This window comes from Galeopterus variegatus, unplaced genomic scaffold (assembly GCF_000696425.1).
Source record: "Galeopterus variegatus unplaced genomic scaffold, G_variegatus-3.0.2 Scaffold6077, whole genome shotgun sequence".
Classification (NCBI taxonomy): domain Eukaryota; kingdom Metazoa; phylum Chordata; class Mammalia; order Dermoptera; family Cynocephalidae; genus Galeopterus; species Galeopterus variegatus.
Genome location: NW_007732188.1, coordinates 95,419 through 113,277, shown reverse-complemented (window position 1 = coordinate 113,277; position 17,859 = coordinate 95,419). Strand labels below are relative to the sequence as shown.

General features: G+C 37.9%; 1 protein-coding gene across 1 annotated transcript in view; it reads left to right on the top strand.

Moving 5' to 3' along the window:
- The window catches only part of LOC103605780 (zinc finger protein 420-like), a 29,599-nt gene extending 22,718 nt beyond the window's left edge, over positions 1-6,881 (top strand). Inside the window, 3 exon segments of the mRNA XM_008590408.1 lie at positions 1,767-4,821; positions 4,823-5,014; positions 5,246-6,881. Of these exon segments, the coding sequence (XP_008588630.1) occupies positions 1,767-4,821; positions 4,823-5,014; positions 5,246-5,477 (3,479 nt within the window). The 3' untranslated portion in view covers positions 5,478-6,881.
- The last annotated feature ends 10,978 nt before the right edge of the window (positions 6,882-17,859 follow it).

The window sequence follows — 17,859 nt, the reverse complement described above, 5'->3', positions numbered from 1 at the left end:
GGCATAGAAAAGGAGAGTTCTGGAATTTATAGAAGAACCAGGAGACTCATGGTATCAAGGTCGAGGGAAACAAGGGTTTCAAGTTGAGGGACTGAGATTGCTGCTTGGAAGTGGAATTTGAAGTTAGTATTTTTCTCTTCTCTTTGTGGAAATCATTCTAAAACAAGAAAGAAATTTAGAAATGTACAGGAGACTATTTTTTATCAGAGTAATAGCCATCCAAAACTCCAGTGCATAATATTAAATCTTTCATGAGCAATGAATTTGTTTTTATTTAAAGATGACCGGTAAGGGGATCTTAACCCTTGACTTGGTGCTGTCAGCCCCACGCTCACACAGTGAGCAAACCGGCCATCCCTATATGGGGTCCAAACCCATGGCCTTGGTGTTATCAGCACTGCACTCTCCCGAGTGAGCAAAGGCAGGCCCCAAACCATGATGGGTTTTTTTGTTTTTTGTGGGGTGTTTTTGTTTTTGTTTGTTTTTTTGTGATACCGGCCGCACCGCGCTCAGCCAGTGAGCGCACCGGCCATCCCTATATAGGATCTGAACCTGCCCTGGGAGCGCTGCTGCACTTCCAGCGCTGCACTCTCCCGAGTGCACCACGGGCTCGGCCCATGAGCAATGAATTATTAAGTGGGAATGTGTGTTCCAGAGTTTGGGGAGAGAATAAATGTTTATTTTATAAGGAGTCAAAAACACCCTTTTCAAAGATGGTGGGCAAAGCTTTGGTTGCAGAACCAAATATTTTAGAACAGCAGGGTGTCTGTTGGGGTGGACTGAAGTTTCCTGTATAGTAATGGTTATTTGAAGCACAGGAAGTGAGGTTGAATGACAAATTTCTAGGAGGTTCTGTTTAGGGTGGGGAAAAGGAGATTTTATTATGTGAAAAACTTCCACATGTCTATAGCCATTTCCTAGGGAAGAGTAAAGTACAGAAACATTAATGCAAAATTCTTAACCTAAGTCATTTTCCTCCATTTGTGATGAAAAATTGGATTGTTCTGCTCCTGAAAGTAGCCAATGAAGGAAAACCTGACCATATTTTAAGTTGAAGAATGAGAAAAAGAGCAGCAGGAGATAACCTCTATTGTCATAAAAGTAAAATAGAGTAAAAACTGTAAAAAATAGTGTAAAAAACTGTAAAATAGAGTAAAAATTATAAAAATAATATAGAGTAAAAAGGAAAGTAGAGCAAAAAACCAATGGAAGGTGATAAGCCATCATTTGAAATTTGCAATTAGGAAAAACATAAAAATTATCAAATATTTTATCATGATTTTAAAATGAAAAAAGTGAACAAAGAAGCAAATTATAATGTGACATAATGTTAGAAAATATCGGGCCGGCCCGGTGGCGCACTGGGTAGTGCGCCGCTTGGGAAGCGCGGTGGCGCTCCCACCCGAGGGTTCGGATCCCACATACGGACCGGCTCCCGCTCACTGGCTGAGCGAGGCGCGGGAGCAACGCCGAGGTTTGCAATCCCGTTGCCAGTCCCTGGTCCGGTACGGGGGCAACACTGAGGGTTGCGATCCGTTGCCGGACACGGAAAAAGACCAAAAGACAAAAAAAAAAAAAAGAAAATATATTAAGACAGCATAACATATGAAAGTATGAAGAAAACCCATATACTCCTGAAACCAATAGCCATTATTGATATTTATAAAATCTTTTATTATTAGGGTTGGGAGAAACTTCTCTACCTTTACATGAGCATGCAATAAGATATGCTTATGTGTGGTTCATCAATTTTTTTTTTGTCATTTCAGATATCCAGATAATCAATGATCTAATTGAGAGGAGCCCTGAAAGTCATGGTAAATATTTGTGGCAAGGTGTAATCATCAATGGCAACCAATCAACTGAGGAGAGAGTGGAGTTAGGAAAATCATTGAATTTGAGTTCAATGCATATTTCAAATCTGGTTATAAATAATGGAAACTATTCAGGAGTGGGGCATGAGGAGTTTAATGTATGTCAGAATGCACTTCTTTCAGAGACTGATGTCATGTATCCTGGAGAGAAAACTGATGAGGATAATACATCTGAGAAATCACAGAGTCATCATGAGCATCTTAGTCAGCATCCTAAGATTCCAGATGGGCAACTTTTTGAATATAGTGGAAAAGGACAATCCTCCAACACAGCGCCAATAGTATTTACATATAAGAAAATTCATATGGGTGAGACCACCTGTAAATATAATCAATATGGGGAAACCTGTAATAAGTCAGCTGTTAGTGTCCAAGAAATAACTCAGGTAATGAAGAAAACTTTTCAATGTGATGTATGTCGGAAAATGTTCTATAAAAAGGCTAATCTTACTCAACATCAGATTATACACACAGGAGAGAAACATATATACAGTGAATGTCAGAAATCTTTTATTAAGCAATCATACCTTATCTCATATCAGGGAACATCTATGGGGAAGAAGCTTTATCCATGTAATGAACAGGAGAAATTTTTCCATCAGAAGTCAGACCTTCCTGTAAATTGTAGAACTCACACAGGGGAAAAGTCCTATGGATTTATTAAGTGTGACAAAATCTTTCATGAGAATTCACTTCTCAGCTGTTATCAGGCAATTCACACTAGTGGAAAATCATGTGAATGTAATGGATGTAGAAAATCTTTCTACCATAGTTCTGCCCTTAGTGCATGTCAGAGAATTCACATGAGTGAGAAGCTATATGAATGTGAAGAAAGTCAAATTTTCTCCAGTAAGTCAAAACTCGAGAAACATGAGAGAATTCACAATGGTGAGAAACCCTTTGAGTGTAACACATGTGGAAAAACCTTTAACCAGAATTCAAACTTCAGCATGCATAAGACAATTTATAATGAATGTGGAAAAGGTTTTAACATAAAGTCAAACCTAAACAGATATCAGAGAATTAACCCAGGTGAGTACCACTATGAATGTAAAGAATGTGGGAAAGCTTTTAACCAAAAGTCACCCTTCACATTGCATCAGAGAACTGACCTGGGTGAGAAGCCCTACAAATGTAATGGATGTGGGAAAATGTTTACTAACAAATCCTTCAAGATGCATCAGAGTACTCACACAGGGAAAACACCTTATAAATGTAAAGAATGTGGAAAAGCTTGTAGCCAAAAGTCAGTTCTCGGGATACATGAGAGAATTCACACAGGTGAGAAACCATATGAATGTACAGAATGTAGAAAAACTTTTAACCGAAGGTCACACCTCAGTGTTCATCAGAGAATTCACACAGGTGAGAAACCATATGAATGTAAAGAATGTGGAAAAGCTTTTAACCGAAAGTCAGCCCTCAGCAGGCATCAGAGAATTCATACAGGTGAGAAACCATATGAATGTAAAGAATGTGGAAAAGCTTTTAACCGAAAGTCAGCCCTCAGCAGGCATCAGAGAATTCATACAGGTGAGAAACCATATGAATGTAAAGAATGTGGAAAAGCTTTTAAGTTAAAGTCACACCTCAGGATGCATCAGAGAATTCACACAGGGGAGAAACCATATGAATGTAAAGAGTGTGGGAAAGCTTTTAAGTTAAAGTCACACCTCAGCAAGCATCAGATTACTCACAGAGGTGACAAACCATATGAATGTAAAGAATGTGGAAAAGCTTTTAAGTTAAAGTCACACCTCAGCATCCATCAGATAATTCACACACGTGAGAAACCATATGCATGTAAAGAATGTGGAAAATCTTTTAACCAAAAGTCTCACCTCAGCAGGCACCAGAGAATTCACACAGGTGAGAAACCATATGAATGTAAAGAATGTGGAAAAGCTTTTAACCGAAAGCCAGCCCTCAACAGACATCAGAGAATTCACACAGGTGAGAAACCATATGAATGTAAAGAATGTGGAAAAGCTTATAAACGAAAGTCACACCTCAGGATGCATCAGATTATTCACACAGGTGAGAAACCATATGAATGTATAGAATGTGCAAAAGCTTTTAACCAGAAGTCACACCTCAGTGGGCATCAGAGAATTCACACATGTGAGAAACCGTATGAATGTAAAGAATGTGGAAAAGCTTTTAACCGAAAGTCACACCTCAGCAAGCATCAGATAATTCACACAGGTGAGAAACCATATGTATGTAATGAATGTGGAAAAGCTTTTAATTTAAAGTCAACCCTCAGCATGCATCAGATAATTCACACAGGTAAGAAACCATATGAATGTAAAGAATGTGGGAAAGCTTTTCACCAAAAGTCACATCTCAGCATGCATCAGAGAATTCACACAGGTGAGAAACCACATGAATGTAAAGAATGTGGAAAAGCTTTTAATTTTAAGTCAACCCTCAGCATACATCAGAGAATTCACACATGTGAGAAACCATATGTATGTGAAGTATGTGGAAAAGCTTTTAACCAAAAGTCAAACCTCAGCATGCATCACAGAATTCACACATGTGAGAAACCATATGAATGTAAAGAATGCGGAAAAGCTTTTAACCAAAAGTCAACCCTCAGCAGGCATCAGAGAATTCATACAGGTGAGAAACCATATGAATGTAAAGAATGTGGAAAAGCTTTTAATTTAAATTCAACCCTCAGGATGCATCAGAGAATTCACACATGTGAGAAACCGTATGAATGTAAAGAGTGTGGGAAAGCTTTTAACCAAAAGTCGCACCTCAGCATGCATCACAGAATTCACACAGGTGAGAAACCATATGAATGTAAAGAATGTGGAAAAGCTTTTAGTTTTAAGTCAACCCTCAGCATGCATCAGAGAATTCACACATGTGAGAAACCATATGAATGTAAAGAATGTGGAAAAGCTTTTAACCAAAAGTCAACCCTTAGCATGCATCAGAATTCATACAGGTGAGAAACCATATGAATGTATAGAATGTGGGAAAGCTTTTATGCAGAAGTCACACCTCAGCATGCATGAGATTATTCACACAGGTGAGAAATCATATGAATGTAAAGAATGTTGAAAAGCTTTTACCGAAAGTCACACCTCAGTATGCGTCAGATTATTCACACAGGTGAGAAACCATATGTATCGGGGCTGGCCCGGTGGCGCACTGCTACAGTGCGCCGCTCGGGAAGCACAGCGGCGCTCCCGCTGAGGGTTCAGATCCCACATACAGACCGGCTGCTCACTGGCTGAGCAGGGTGCGGGAGCAACACTGAGGGTTGTGATCCCGTTGCCGGTCCTGGTCCGGTACAGGCGCGACACTGAGGGTTGCGATCCGTTGCCGGTCACGAAAAAAGACAAAAAGGAAAAAAGAAAAAAGAAACCATATGTATGTAAAGAATGTGGAAAATCTTTTAAGCGAAAGTTGCACCTCAGCATGCACCAGAGAATTCACACATGTGAGAAATCATATGAATGTAAAGCGTGTGGAAAAGCTTTTGACCAAATGTAAACTGTCAGCATGCATCAGAATATTCACACGGGTGAGAAGCTGTGTGAATGTAATGAATGTGGAAAAAATTTTTCTTATGAAGTCACTGTTTAGAAGACATCAGGAAAAAACTCCTTATGAATGTAATATGACTAGCCTTATACTGGAATTCCCCCTAATAGACAGAAAAGAATTCACACAAAGGAAAATCTCAATGAATGTAATTTGTATTGGAAAAGATTTTGCTAGAAGCCATAACTAAGACATCAGAGAACTTTCATCAAGAAGAATACCTGTAAATATACAACTGTCCTCAGGTATTGAAGATTGTCTTGAGGATCCCCTATTGATATAAAAATTTGCTCAAGTCCCTTCTATAAATGGTGTAGTGTTTGTGTACTTTACATCTTGTGTAGATTACTTATACTGGAAGAAATGTGAATACTATTGAAATAGTTGTTATACTGTGTTGTTTTCAGTAGTAAAATTGTTTCATTTATCATTTTTATTTATTTTTGAGGATTTTTGATAAGTAGTTGCTTCAATCACTAGATATGTAACCCTCAGATATGGAAGGAGGACTGTAATGAGTGTGAAAACATCTTTTCTGCAAGTCTCAAGACTGGGTGTGGTTAGAACATTGTTGCTTACAACATTGTGCTCATGACACAAATGATCACCATACCAGCCATGCACCAAAAAATAAATAAAAATTAAAAAGGAATCACATCACAGCAGACATTAGAGAATTTAAAGAGTGGAGAAATTGTGTATGGATTAGACTGATTGTGTCTTTTTAAAATATAACCACTCTTTTCTCTTGTATGCATAGCCTGCAATCTGAGTGTTCCACGATTGGGTGTATGACCACATAATTTAACTCTGTTTGGGGGAACGTAGATATAAGTGATGAACATTACTTCCAGCTCAGTCAGCAAAATAAAAGAAAAAAAATTCCATGCGGTTGTTCTTGATTTCTCATGTTTTCTGGGACTGAATGAAAATGACGCTTGGGTGGAGTTTGGGGCTACAGGTGAAAGAAATGCACCCTAATTTAAAATAGAAGAAATTGAATAAATCAGAGATATTCTCACCACTATCCCCAAACCTCCATTTATGCATTATATAAGAAATTATTTCCTTGTTGAGCCATTGTATGTGTGCTGTGTTTACATTACAACACAAGCAGGCCACTCCAGCTAAATAATTTTATAAACTTTCTGAGAAGTTCCCAGTCTCTGTATATGAGAAGAGAATCCTGTGTTGTCACCTTTTACACCCAAATCAGTTTATTGGAAAATCAAATCATGGGGATAAAGAGTGGAATAAATGTGGGATATCTTATTGGGACAGCTCATTGGACAGTGAAAATAAATATCTTTCTAAATCTCTTTAATGTATCAAAGCTTTCAAGAAAACAACACTTCTTATGTCAGAATTTGAAATGAAGAGAAAACTAATAAATGTAAAATTTTCATATGGAAATGAAAATTGGAATATTAAAGGCATTTTTAACATCTTGAGTGTTACAAATATTTAAATACGATTGGTGACACTACCTTCCAGGGGACATTCATGTTAGTTTGAAGATAATTTTGGTTGTTATAACTGAAGGTTGGGAGTGCTACTCCATTGAGTGGGAAGAAGACAAAGATGTTGCTAAGCAGCCTGCAATGCACAAAAAAGCCACCTCACATGAAACATTTGTGCATAAAACTGTTCTTTGTTAAAAATTCTTTTTAATGAAACCCAGCATAAATGTGGGTAGGGAATATGTACACTTAGTATAATGAATAGCTTGGTTTGACTTACTTCAGGACTTTTGACATTAAATGCCACTCTAACTTCTGTATATTTTGTTAAATATATTGTCTAAAGTACTGCACTACACATTTTTTTCCAGCTCTTCTATTTTAGGTAAATTTTTATGACCAGTATTACAAAACTAAGTACAGGTAATTTTTTCTGATGTTTGAAGCTAACACAGACTGTGTCTATGGGTTGAACAGAAACATTTCTATGTGAATGCAGCACAGGCATGTAATTGTAAACAATTTGTTTGAACTTATTTAAACAGCTGTAAACAATAGTGGTGTTATTTTCCTCAGCGAAAACCAGTGTCTGGAAGGGATACTTTTCTTTTATACCTATTCTTCATATATTTAAATGGTGCCAAATCATAGGCATAAGTGTGTACCACATTCCCTATAGGTAAGAAATCTTTAGTATTTCTACTTGCAGTGATGGGGTGCTATTTTGCATCTTGCCAGTAAAAGGTAAATCCCGAGTCCACTTATGTATAGACTTGTGCGTGGCTGTGCTTGTGTATAGGTCTCCAGACCTAGAGATGGCCCCAGAGCCTGTTTTCACGTAAGGAGTCTTCTTGATTCTGTGGTGACTCCCTGGCTGCCTTCAGGTCCCTTGGGGTTTGGGAGACCCAGTCCCCGAAGAGCAAGTAAGACAAAATGGTGTCCAGCATAGAACCTGAGGGCTGTGGTTGGAGGCAGGGGCTCTGGGATCCTTTCGGTCAGGGAGATCATTTTCATTTGGCACAATTCTGTCCCCAAATCTCTGGTAACAGTGGGCAGAAAGTACAGCACCATCATTTATTTCTCATTTTTCACTCTAATATTTCATTTTCTTCTTTCTTTTTGGGGTGGTTTAATTTTACACATTTAGGTTTTTAGTTGGATGATTAGTTTATTGATTTCAGGTCTTTCTAAATTGTATGAATTTACAAATATAAATTTTACTCTAAGCCCTTTTTTACTTTTGGTATGTTGTATTACTCTTTTCATTCTCAAAATGTTTCAAATTTTAGTGTCATTTTTATGGCTCACTTTTCATTCTCAAAATGTTTCAAATGTATTACTCTTTTCATTCTCAAAATGTTTCAAATTTTAGTGTCATTTTTATGGCTCACTGGCAGTTTGGGAGTTTGTTGTTTAACTTCCATGTAATTGTGAACTACTGAAATATTCAGTTAATAATTTTCTGTTTAAATCTTTTGTGGTCAGAAAACATACATTGTGTGATTTCATTCCTCAAATTTATTGAAGATATTTTATGGCATGGCAAATGGTCTTTTCTGGACTATGTTCCAAGGGCTTGAATAGATTGGGTATTCTGTTTTGAGGTGTTGTGTCTATATATACATATCTGTAAATTCAAGTTGTTTTATAATGTTGTCCAAGACTTCTATACCCTTGTCAGTCTTTTCCCTAGTTATTGTATCGATTATTGAAAGTTGCATTTGTTGTATCTTAATATTTACATAGAGCAGTCTATCTCATCCTTAGTTTCTTCTATAATTATTTTTGTTTGATGTTGGACTTATTTGTTTGGTGCATATATGGCTATAATTGTTATGGTGTCCTCCTGGCTGACACTTTTGCCATAAATGACACTCTTTATCCCTAGTAACAATTTTGTTTGCTTGTTTGGTATTAATATGGTCAGCTGGTGTATCTGTGTTATGGTTATGTTTACATTGTATATGTTTTCCTGCCTATTAACTTTCAACCTGTTCATATCTTTGAATTTAATGTGTTTCTCTTGTGCTCAGTATATAGTTTTTCTTTTTTCTTTTTTTTAATACTTTGGACATGTCTTTAAAATTTTTTTATTTGACTTAATTTGACAGATTATAATGTTATATGCCTATGATGTACAAGTTGAAGTTTTAACCCATGTATACATTGTGAAATGATTAAATCAGGCTAATTCACACATTCATTATCTGACACAATTATTTCTTTGTGGTGAGAAAATTTAAAATCCACTCTGTTAGCAATATTGAAATACACATTACTATTAACTCTATTCACCACGCTGTGTAATAGGTCAAAAGAATATATTCCACCTGCTGAAGTAAAACTTTGTACTCTTGAACTAACACATCCCCCTTGATCTTTTACCCTATCCTAACCCTCAGTTTTGGTCAACTATATTCTCTCTGTTTGTATTAGTTTGACTTTTTAATAGTCCACATATAAGTAAACTTGTGTGGTATTTGTCTTTCTGTACCTGGCTTATTTTATTTAATGCAATGTTCTCTAGATTCATCTGTGTTGACACATTTGAGAATTTGTTTCCTTTTTAATGTCTGAGTAGTATTTTATTTATTTATTTTTTATTTTATATGTAAACATTTATTTTATCCATTTATGGATAAAGAGTGCTTCTGTAGTTTCGATATCTTGACTGTTGTGAATAGTGGTGCCATAAACATGGGAGGGCTGACGTCTCTTTCTCATGCTGATGCCAGTTCCTTTGGACATATACCCAGAAGTGGGATTGCTGGATCATTTGGTGGTTTTATTTTAGTTTTGTGACAACTTTATGCTACTTTCCAAATTGGTGTTCTAATACACCTCGTGTATTCACACCTTCATGAACACTTGTTATCTTTTATGTTTTTGATAATACCTGTTGTAACAGGTCCGATGTGATCTCATCATAGTTTTCAATTGCATTGCCCTGTGGGTTAGTGATGTTGACAGTGTTTTTGTACATCAGCTGGGCATTTCAAGTCTTCTTTTGAGAAATGTCTATTCAGGTTTTTGTTCACTTTTTGAGAAGGGTTATTTATTCTTATTGTGTATTTTGAGTTCCCTATATGCTTCAGATTTAGCCCATGTGAGATGTATGGCTTGCAAATGTTTTCTCTGAATCTGTGGGTTTTCTCCTCACTTTGATATTTGTTTTCTTTTCTGTGCAGAAGGTTTACAGTTTGATGGTATAAATTTCTTCTAACCATGAGATTAGCTAAATTGAAGTTTTTACATGGGATGTCTATACTTTATTCAGTGTCTTCTCTAATTTCCACTGGATATAAAATTATTTTCATTTTGTTTCACAATTTTATCTATAACACCGGTATAGTTAACCCCATGTCTTCATTAGAAAAATGAGAGGTTGATATTTAGGTTTGTTGCTTGAGGTCTCACACTGTCTGTAAAACTTTTCCACCATGCTGTATTCTTACATTCTTCTATGGAAAACATATTCACCAGTCTGGAAGCCTGGGTGAACCTCTCCAACCTCACCACATTATTGGCTTACTTGGCATTGGAGCCTGTCAAGAGAAGGGATCTCTTTGTCCTTAAATCAATGTGTTTGGACCCAGGACATGCAAACCTTGAGTTCAGTGATTGACCTTAAATGGATTAATGCATATCCGTGAATTTGAAACTGCATGAAGTATACACAATTTAAGACAATGTTGATTAACTTTCTGCACAGTGAATATATTAGATATATTCCTGTCAAAAAGTCTGTTATATGTTTTATGTCTGTAAGAGGACAAACTACACACAGTTTGAAATTACATTTCTTTTTCTTCAATAAACAAGTGGGAACTATAACATGGAATTGACTTGCTTTGGATTCCAGAGCACTTTTTTCTAATTGTGAGAATCGGGTGGATCCCGGATCCTCCAGGCCCAGGTGGAGAAGGTCACAGTCCTCATCCTCTACCTTTGGAGCTCCAAAAACCTGTCAGTTATTATGTATCAGCATTCCAGGTACCCAGAAGTTAGGAAAACTCTGGCCCATGCTGAAGGGAGAGTGAGACAAAGGCTTTACAAAGAATCAGGGACTTGGAGTTGCTGGGCCAACCTCCATCCCTCCCTCAGCACAGGCTCAGCTGAAGTGTGTTGCAAGAATATTGTCTTCATTTCCTACAGTCCTCAGATAAAACCATGGTGGTGTGTGTCCTCTTGACCTGGAAGGGCATCAGGTCATTCTAGTGGGCAGCTCTGGGTCAATTTCCTCAAGGACTTCTAGGAACTTGGGAGTGAGGGAGGTCACGTATGGGCTAAGGGGTCTCCACGACTTACTTGCTCTTACCAAACTCCACCCAACCAACACTGTACCTTTGTGCCTTTGCCTTTGCTGTGTCCACAGCAAGAGTGCCCTCTCTTGCAGACACTCCAATTGGGATTCCCTGGGCCCTCCTTGCCCTCAGTCCCCTAGCCACATTTATGTGCTGTCTTTGCTCCGTTCCACTGAATGTGAGGATTTTCCACCTTTCTTGGATCAACCTCTTCATGAGTGCTCAGGACTTGAGCAGGATCCTGCACACCACACTTGTCAGCTCTTCCTTGAACTGGATCAAAGTGGTGGCCAACACTGTACCTTTGTGCCTTTGCCTTTGCTGTGTCCACAGCAAGAGTGCCCTCTCTTGCAGACACTCCAATTAGGATTCCCTGGGCCCTCCTTGCCCTAAGTCCCCTAGCCACATTCAGGTGCTATCTTTGCTCCCTTCCACCGAATGTGAGGATTTTCCACCTTTCTTGGATCAACCTCTTCATGAGTGCTCAGGACTTGAGCAGGATCCTGCACACCACACTTGTCAGCTCTTCCTTGAACTGGATCAAAGTGGTGGCATAGGAAGGTGCAGTGGGGGAAACAATGGGGGAAGGGTGGAGGAGAGACAAGAGGTAGTGAACAGAGACAGAGAAAGAAGGTGAAGAGGACAGGAGACTACATTTGTTGGGTGTGACAGGTGCTCTATGCCAACCTGTGTTGCTACTGTTGCAGTTGCTGGTGGTGCTGGATGGTAGCCTGCAGAAGGTCCTTGGCCTTCTTGTTGTCTTGCAATAGCTGCCTGTGGGCTGGTGGTAAGGGGTAAGTACCTCTTTCTCATTCTGCCCTCCATCTCCAACTATGCATCTCACTGCGTTGTTCCTGCCTCCTGGCTGTGAAGTAAGAGCCCCTCAGTGATGCTGGGCAGTCTCATGTCCCACACAGGGAACATAGCTACATCTTCCAAACCTTCAGGTTTGTCTGCACCAGCTTCAATGTAGAGAAAGGGCCAGATGAGCAGGAGAGTTCATATAAGATCCACCCTCCTGCCCCAGCCTCACCTCCACTGAGCAGCTGCTACTTGCAAATCAACTACACCTCCCAGTTTCCCCCATGCCTCAGAGCAGACCACCTATATATGTGTGTTTGTGTATGTATGTGTATACATATATATGTAATGTTATTGAAACCAATCCCCAAAGGAGGAATCATTAGCAATATGTAGTAATATAACTTACTACTTATGCCTGGTATAATTCCTTTAAACACAATAATTCACAGATGAGAGAATCATTTGTGCGTGTATCAAATACATTCATTTCTATAGGTGGAATGCCTTAATTTGGGCTTCCAGATGTTTAGACAGCTGGACAACAGGAGTCCAGTGGGGATTGGGATATTTGACTTCTCTGTTATCAATACATAATAGATCTAAAACAGATCATTAGGATAATTAATGCACTAGTCCCCTCCCACTACATCAAGGGGTAAAGCATGATTTGTCTGGTTAATTATGGAATTCTGGATTTTCTTCCTTTGGCAGATCTCTTGAACAGAGTATGTTGTAGCCACAACAAAGAAAATGATAAGAAATCTTATCTGCTACCCTACCAATATTTGAGGTCTCCACTGTAAAGGCTGTTGCTGTACAACAGCATATTAACATTTCTAGAAAAGGTGGTCTCAGATAATAGAATTATTCTTGACTATGTATTAACTAAGGAAGGTGATGTCTTTATTATTGCTAATACTGCATGATGTATCTGAATAAACTGAAGAAATTGAGACTGAATTGCATAAAATAAGAGAGCAAGCCACATGGCTACCATAAGCCTCACCTAATTCTCCATTGTCATTTGATCTATGTAACTGAATGTCTTTTACTGTAGGTTCATGGCTTAAAACCATCATGCAACCGAGAATGTTCACAAAGTTGGCATCTTTCCTTTATTCCTTCCTTTTTAAACTATGTGCTTGTTATCTGCTAAAGCTCTGTAGAAATGCAACTACAGATAAAATGATGTTTGCCCAGTGCTCTGAGATAATAACGTATACCTACAACCCAGGCACCAAAGCACCTTTCTCTGGCCTCCTTGTTGCTCAAATGTAATTAAAACATCTTGACACTGATTTGCAGTTGTTCATTACCTTCCCTGATATTAGATCACTTCCAGTGACTAGAACATGTTCATCACAGCATCAAGGAGCACATAAAATTTGAAACTGGACTTATTTATCAGTAATGTTTTCAAAGAAAGATCTTGATCAAAATGGAGAAACGTAAAAGTTCATGAAATCAATTTCTGTAAGATTGGGACAAAATAGATCTAGGAAAGGCACAAGGGATGGAGGCTCATGCTTGCTTGCCTGAGGTAAGAATTGTTTCTAAGGTCCTTCTAAAAATCCATCAAAAATCCCTTCTGTTTTTTATGTGTCCCCTGATTTATACAGAACACATTTCTGCAACAAATCCTATCAGTAGACATTGTTTGCCATTGCAGTAATACAGTTAATATCCTCCAAAAAAAACCCTGTCAGGTAATGGCAGCTCAAACAATGAACTGATGACAAATCTGACTCTGAGCCTCCAAAGCCAATGAACCCTGTTTCTAAGCAAGTTCTTATATGAATTTCTCCCTTTATGCCAATTAAATCTTTCTCTTGGGGCTGGCCCATGGGTCACTTGAGAGTTTGTGGTGCTGAAAGCACCAAGGTCAAGGGTTTGGATCCCCATACAGGGATGGCTGGTTACCTCATTTGGGAGAGCATGGTGCTGACAACACCAAGTTAAGGGTTAAGATCCCCTTAGCCACCATCTGTAAAAAACAAAAAACAAAAAAAAAACCTTTCTCTTAGTCTTCTATCACTAAATGCATTTGTGGCTTGCATTGGTATGTATTCCAGATTTTAATACGATATTATATTCACAAAGAAGCTTAAAATATTTAAAGATAATTTTCTCTACCGTATTTTTTCTCAGTTAACAGGGAAAAAGACCAAAGCCAGGAACATATTAAGAAATGAACATTTAAAACCTTTAGAGCCAGTAAAATTGGGGAAACAATTTCTTTTTTTTTTTTTCCTTCCTTTTTTTGTCTTTTTTGTGACCGGCAATGGGATCGCAACCCTCGGTGTCGCACCTGCACCGCGCTCAGCCAGTGAGCGGACCAGTCTCTATATGAGATCCGAACCCTTGGCGGGAGCGCCGCCACGCTCCCAAGCGCCACACTCTACCGAGTGCACCACCGGGCCGGCCCGGGGAAGTAATTTCTAACAGGAGATATTGGGCAAGACAAAGAAATGAAAGGCAAACAAATAGAAAAAGAAAATTCACGGTCTTTCACATAGATAAATCTAATGGTTCCACCAAAAGACAAACAAAAATCCTTTTAGGACTCAAAGACAAATTTACTGTAGTTACAGAATACAAAAGCAACATTGCAAAACCAGTATCATGTTTACACATTAACAATTATCTGAAGCAGAAAATAAGACAATCCCAATTACAGTAGCATATAAGAAAATTAAGAGTGAATTTAATGAAGGATGTGGACAATGTGTGCAGTGAAAATTGTAAAACATTGATGAAAAAATTAAATGTGACACAAATAGTGGAAAGATACCCCATGTTTATTTATTGGAATATTCAATTTTATTAAATGGTTTATACCGCCCGGAGCAATCTACAGAATCAATGCAATGTCAATCAAAATTTCAATGTCATTCTTTAGACCAGTATAAAATAAAATGCCAGATACGTATAGAATCACGAAAGACCACAGACAGCAAACAATCATCTTGAGCAAACAAACAAACAAAACTAGAGGACTAACACTATCTAATTTCAAAATATACTGCAGAGTTTAGTAATCAAAACAGCATGTTACTGGCACAAACTGACACATCGACCAATGAATTAGGATAAATAGCACGCATACCCACACATCTACAGCCAACTGATTGCTAATAAAAGTGCCAAGAACACACAAAGAGGAAAGGCCAGTCTGCTTAGTAAGTGATGTTGTGATAACTCTGAGTCCAAATGTTAAGAAATGAATAAGACCCTTATCTGAACATTTGTACAAGAATAAAGTCAAAGTAAATTAAGGACTTAAACATGATTTTCTAAAATTTAAAAACTAATAGTAGAAAAACTAATGGGAGTGGTCTGAGCAATGATTTTTTAGATTTCACTCCAAAAGCACAGACAATTAAAGTAAAAATAAAACAGTTGGATTGCATACATCTGACAATTTTCTGCATACCAAGACAGATAAACAACAACAACAACAAAAAGACAACCTACAGATTCAGAGAAACTATTTGCATATCATCCATTTGTTAAGGGCAAAATATCCAAATATATAAGGGATTCAAATGACTCAATAACAGGAAAACCTTATTAAAATGGCCCATAGCTCTCAATAGGTATTTTTCAAAAGGAGATATTCAAATCACAATAGGAGTACAGAATAGAATGAAGGATACCAAAGGCTAAAGGGCAGGATGGAAGTTGATGAGAAAAGGGAACCAGATGGCCAAAGGGTATAAAGTTTCAGTTAGGCACGGTGAAATACTTCTGGTGATGTATTACACAGCATAGTGAATATACTTCACAAAAAATTAATGTGTTGGTTATTTCAAAGTTGTTTTATAAAGTTTATTTTAAATGTCTTATCTCAAAAATGATAAGTATATGAGGTGATAGATACATTAATGAATGTGATTTCCTCATTCCACAATGTATACACATATGGAAACATCACACTGTACCCCCATCACTGCATTTGTAACCTTGTGTCCTAGGAATGGCCCACACAATCTAGATGAAGTAGATACCCACTAAAAGTTAAACGGAATGTAAATCCCATCAGATTCTGGTAGGTATTTGTGGATGTGGAAAGGAGGTTGACATTGATTTTGAAATAAAACTATGAATCAATGGAAAAATAATATTGAAAAAGATATTTACTGCACAATATATTAAAAGGAATGGAAAGCTAGTGTAACCTTAGACATCATATGGATGCAAAAGCATCTGCAAATTCTTCAGTGAAAAAAAAAAAAGAAAAAAAAAGATAAGATGTGGGCCTGATAAATTTAGACAATTTAGGACTTAAGTACAAATAGGAGTAACCCACCTCCACAGAGTGTAAGCAAAATGAATCACAACAAAATTTAAAAACTGAAAAAATACACTTGTCCAATAAGCAATCACAGAGGAATGTGGTGAGCTCCTCAGAAGTGTCCAGCCTGTCTGGACTTGAGGACATGAGGACACTCTGTTCACAGCATAATATATAAATGAATATCTTGCTGTAGTTTGACTGTTCCCCCAGAGCTCAGATTGAAGGTTGATTCCCATTGTATCAATGTTAAGAAGGTGGAAAATTCAACTATGGTATTTGAAAAATGTAACCTTTGCAACAGAATTAGATAGTGAGGGCTATGCCACCACAAATGGATTAATTGATTCATGGAGTAATGAGTTAATGCCTTATGGATTGTCAGTAAGTAGACAAATGGCTTTATAAAAAGAGGTAAAAAGCATGTGGACTCAGTTTTGCCACTTTCACCATGTGATTCCCTCCATCATATCTGGAATCTGCAGAAAGCCCCCAGAGGAAGTAGGCCCTCAGCAGATACAACCCTGTGACATTAGACTTAGCCTCCAGAACTATTAGAAATGAATTTTGTTTCTTAATGAGTTGCCCAGCTTTAGGGCTTTCTAATTTTTTAAACAAGGGACAGAGTATGAACTTACACAGTCTGAAAAATATGTGCATGTGAATGGAGGAAAAGAGGGCAACTGAGAAGATAGAGTGAATAGCAAAAATACCGTCTGAGAAGAGGAAGGTAGGAATTAAAGTTTGGGTAAACATACAAAGAAATTCAGGAATACAAAAGGTGAAGGTATACATATGAGAGCCAGTCTTAGAGGTTACATAATGCATGTGTTTGATGCAGTTAGACGAGCTGTCCTCAGGTGTAGGGTCTGATGAAAATATTGGTTAAAAGCTTAACATGGCCAGCATCTGCTGGGCCTTACACTTCCCAGCTTCCCTGCTCAGTGTGTGGTGACTGTCCTGGGAGGCTCTATTTTAGACATTCTTTAGCCATCCATTGCTCTGTTCCTTTGTCCAACTTGAAGATCACCTCACATTTGCTAAAACAGTGCCCTGTTAATGAAAAATAAAGTAGAATTCTGTAGAACTACTAAGTCAGATCCTTGCGAGTGTGACAAGATCTCGGTTTCAGAAGCTGTTCAATGAAGAGGCCAATTTGAACTTTTTGTAAGAGAGGAGTGACTGTCATATTTTTCATGAAATAGAATCTTTCTGTATAGCATTAAAATTTTAAAAAGATTCCTGTAATTACCGATGGAAAAAAATGTGGCTGCTGGGATTTACAGAGGAGCTTCATTCACCCAACAACATGCTGTAGGTCTCCATCATCACAGCCCTGTACAGGGTTCTCATAGCATAATCCAGGTCTTGACATTCTTCTCAGGAGAAGTCCATATCCACGTTCTCAAATGACACCAATACCTGTAAAAGGACATGTCTTTGTATATCAAGTCACCAGTCCTGGGTCACAAAATAGAAATCTGAAAGTTCACACTTTTTTGTGTGCCTGTGTCTTATATGTATCTTACATAAAGTGCAGCTTCTGTGTGCATCATATGTGG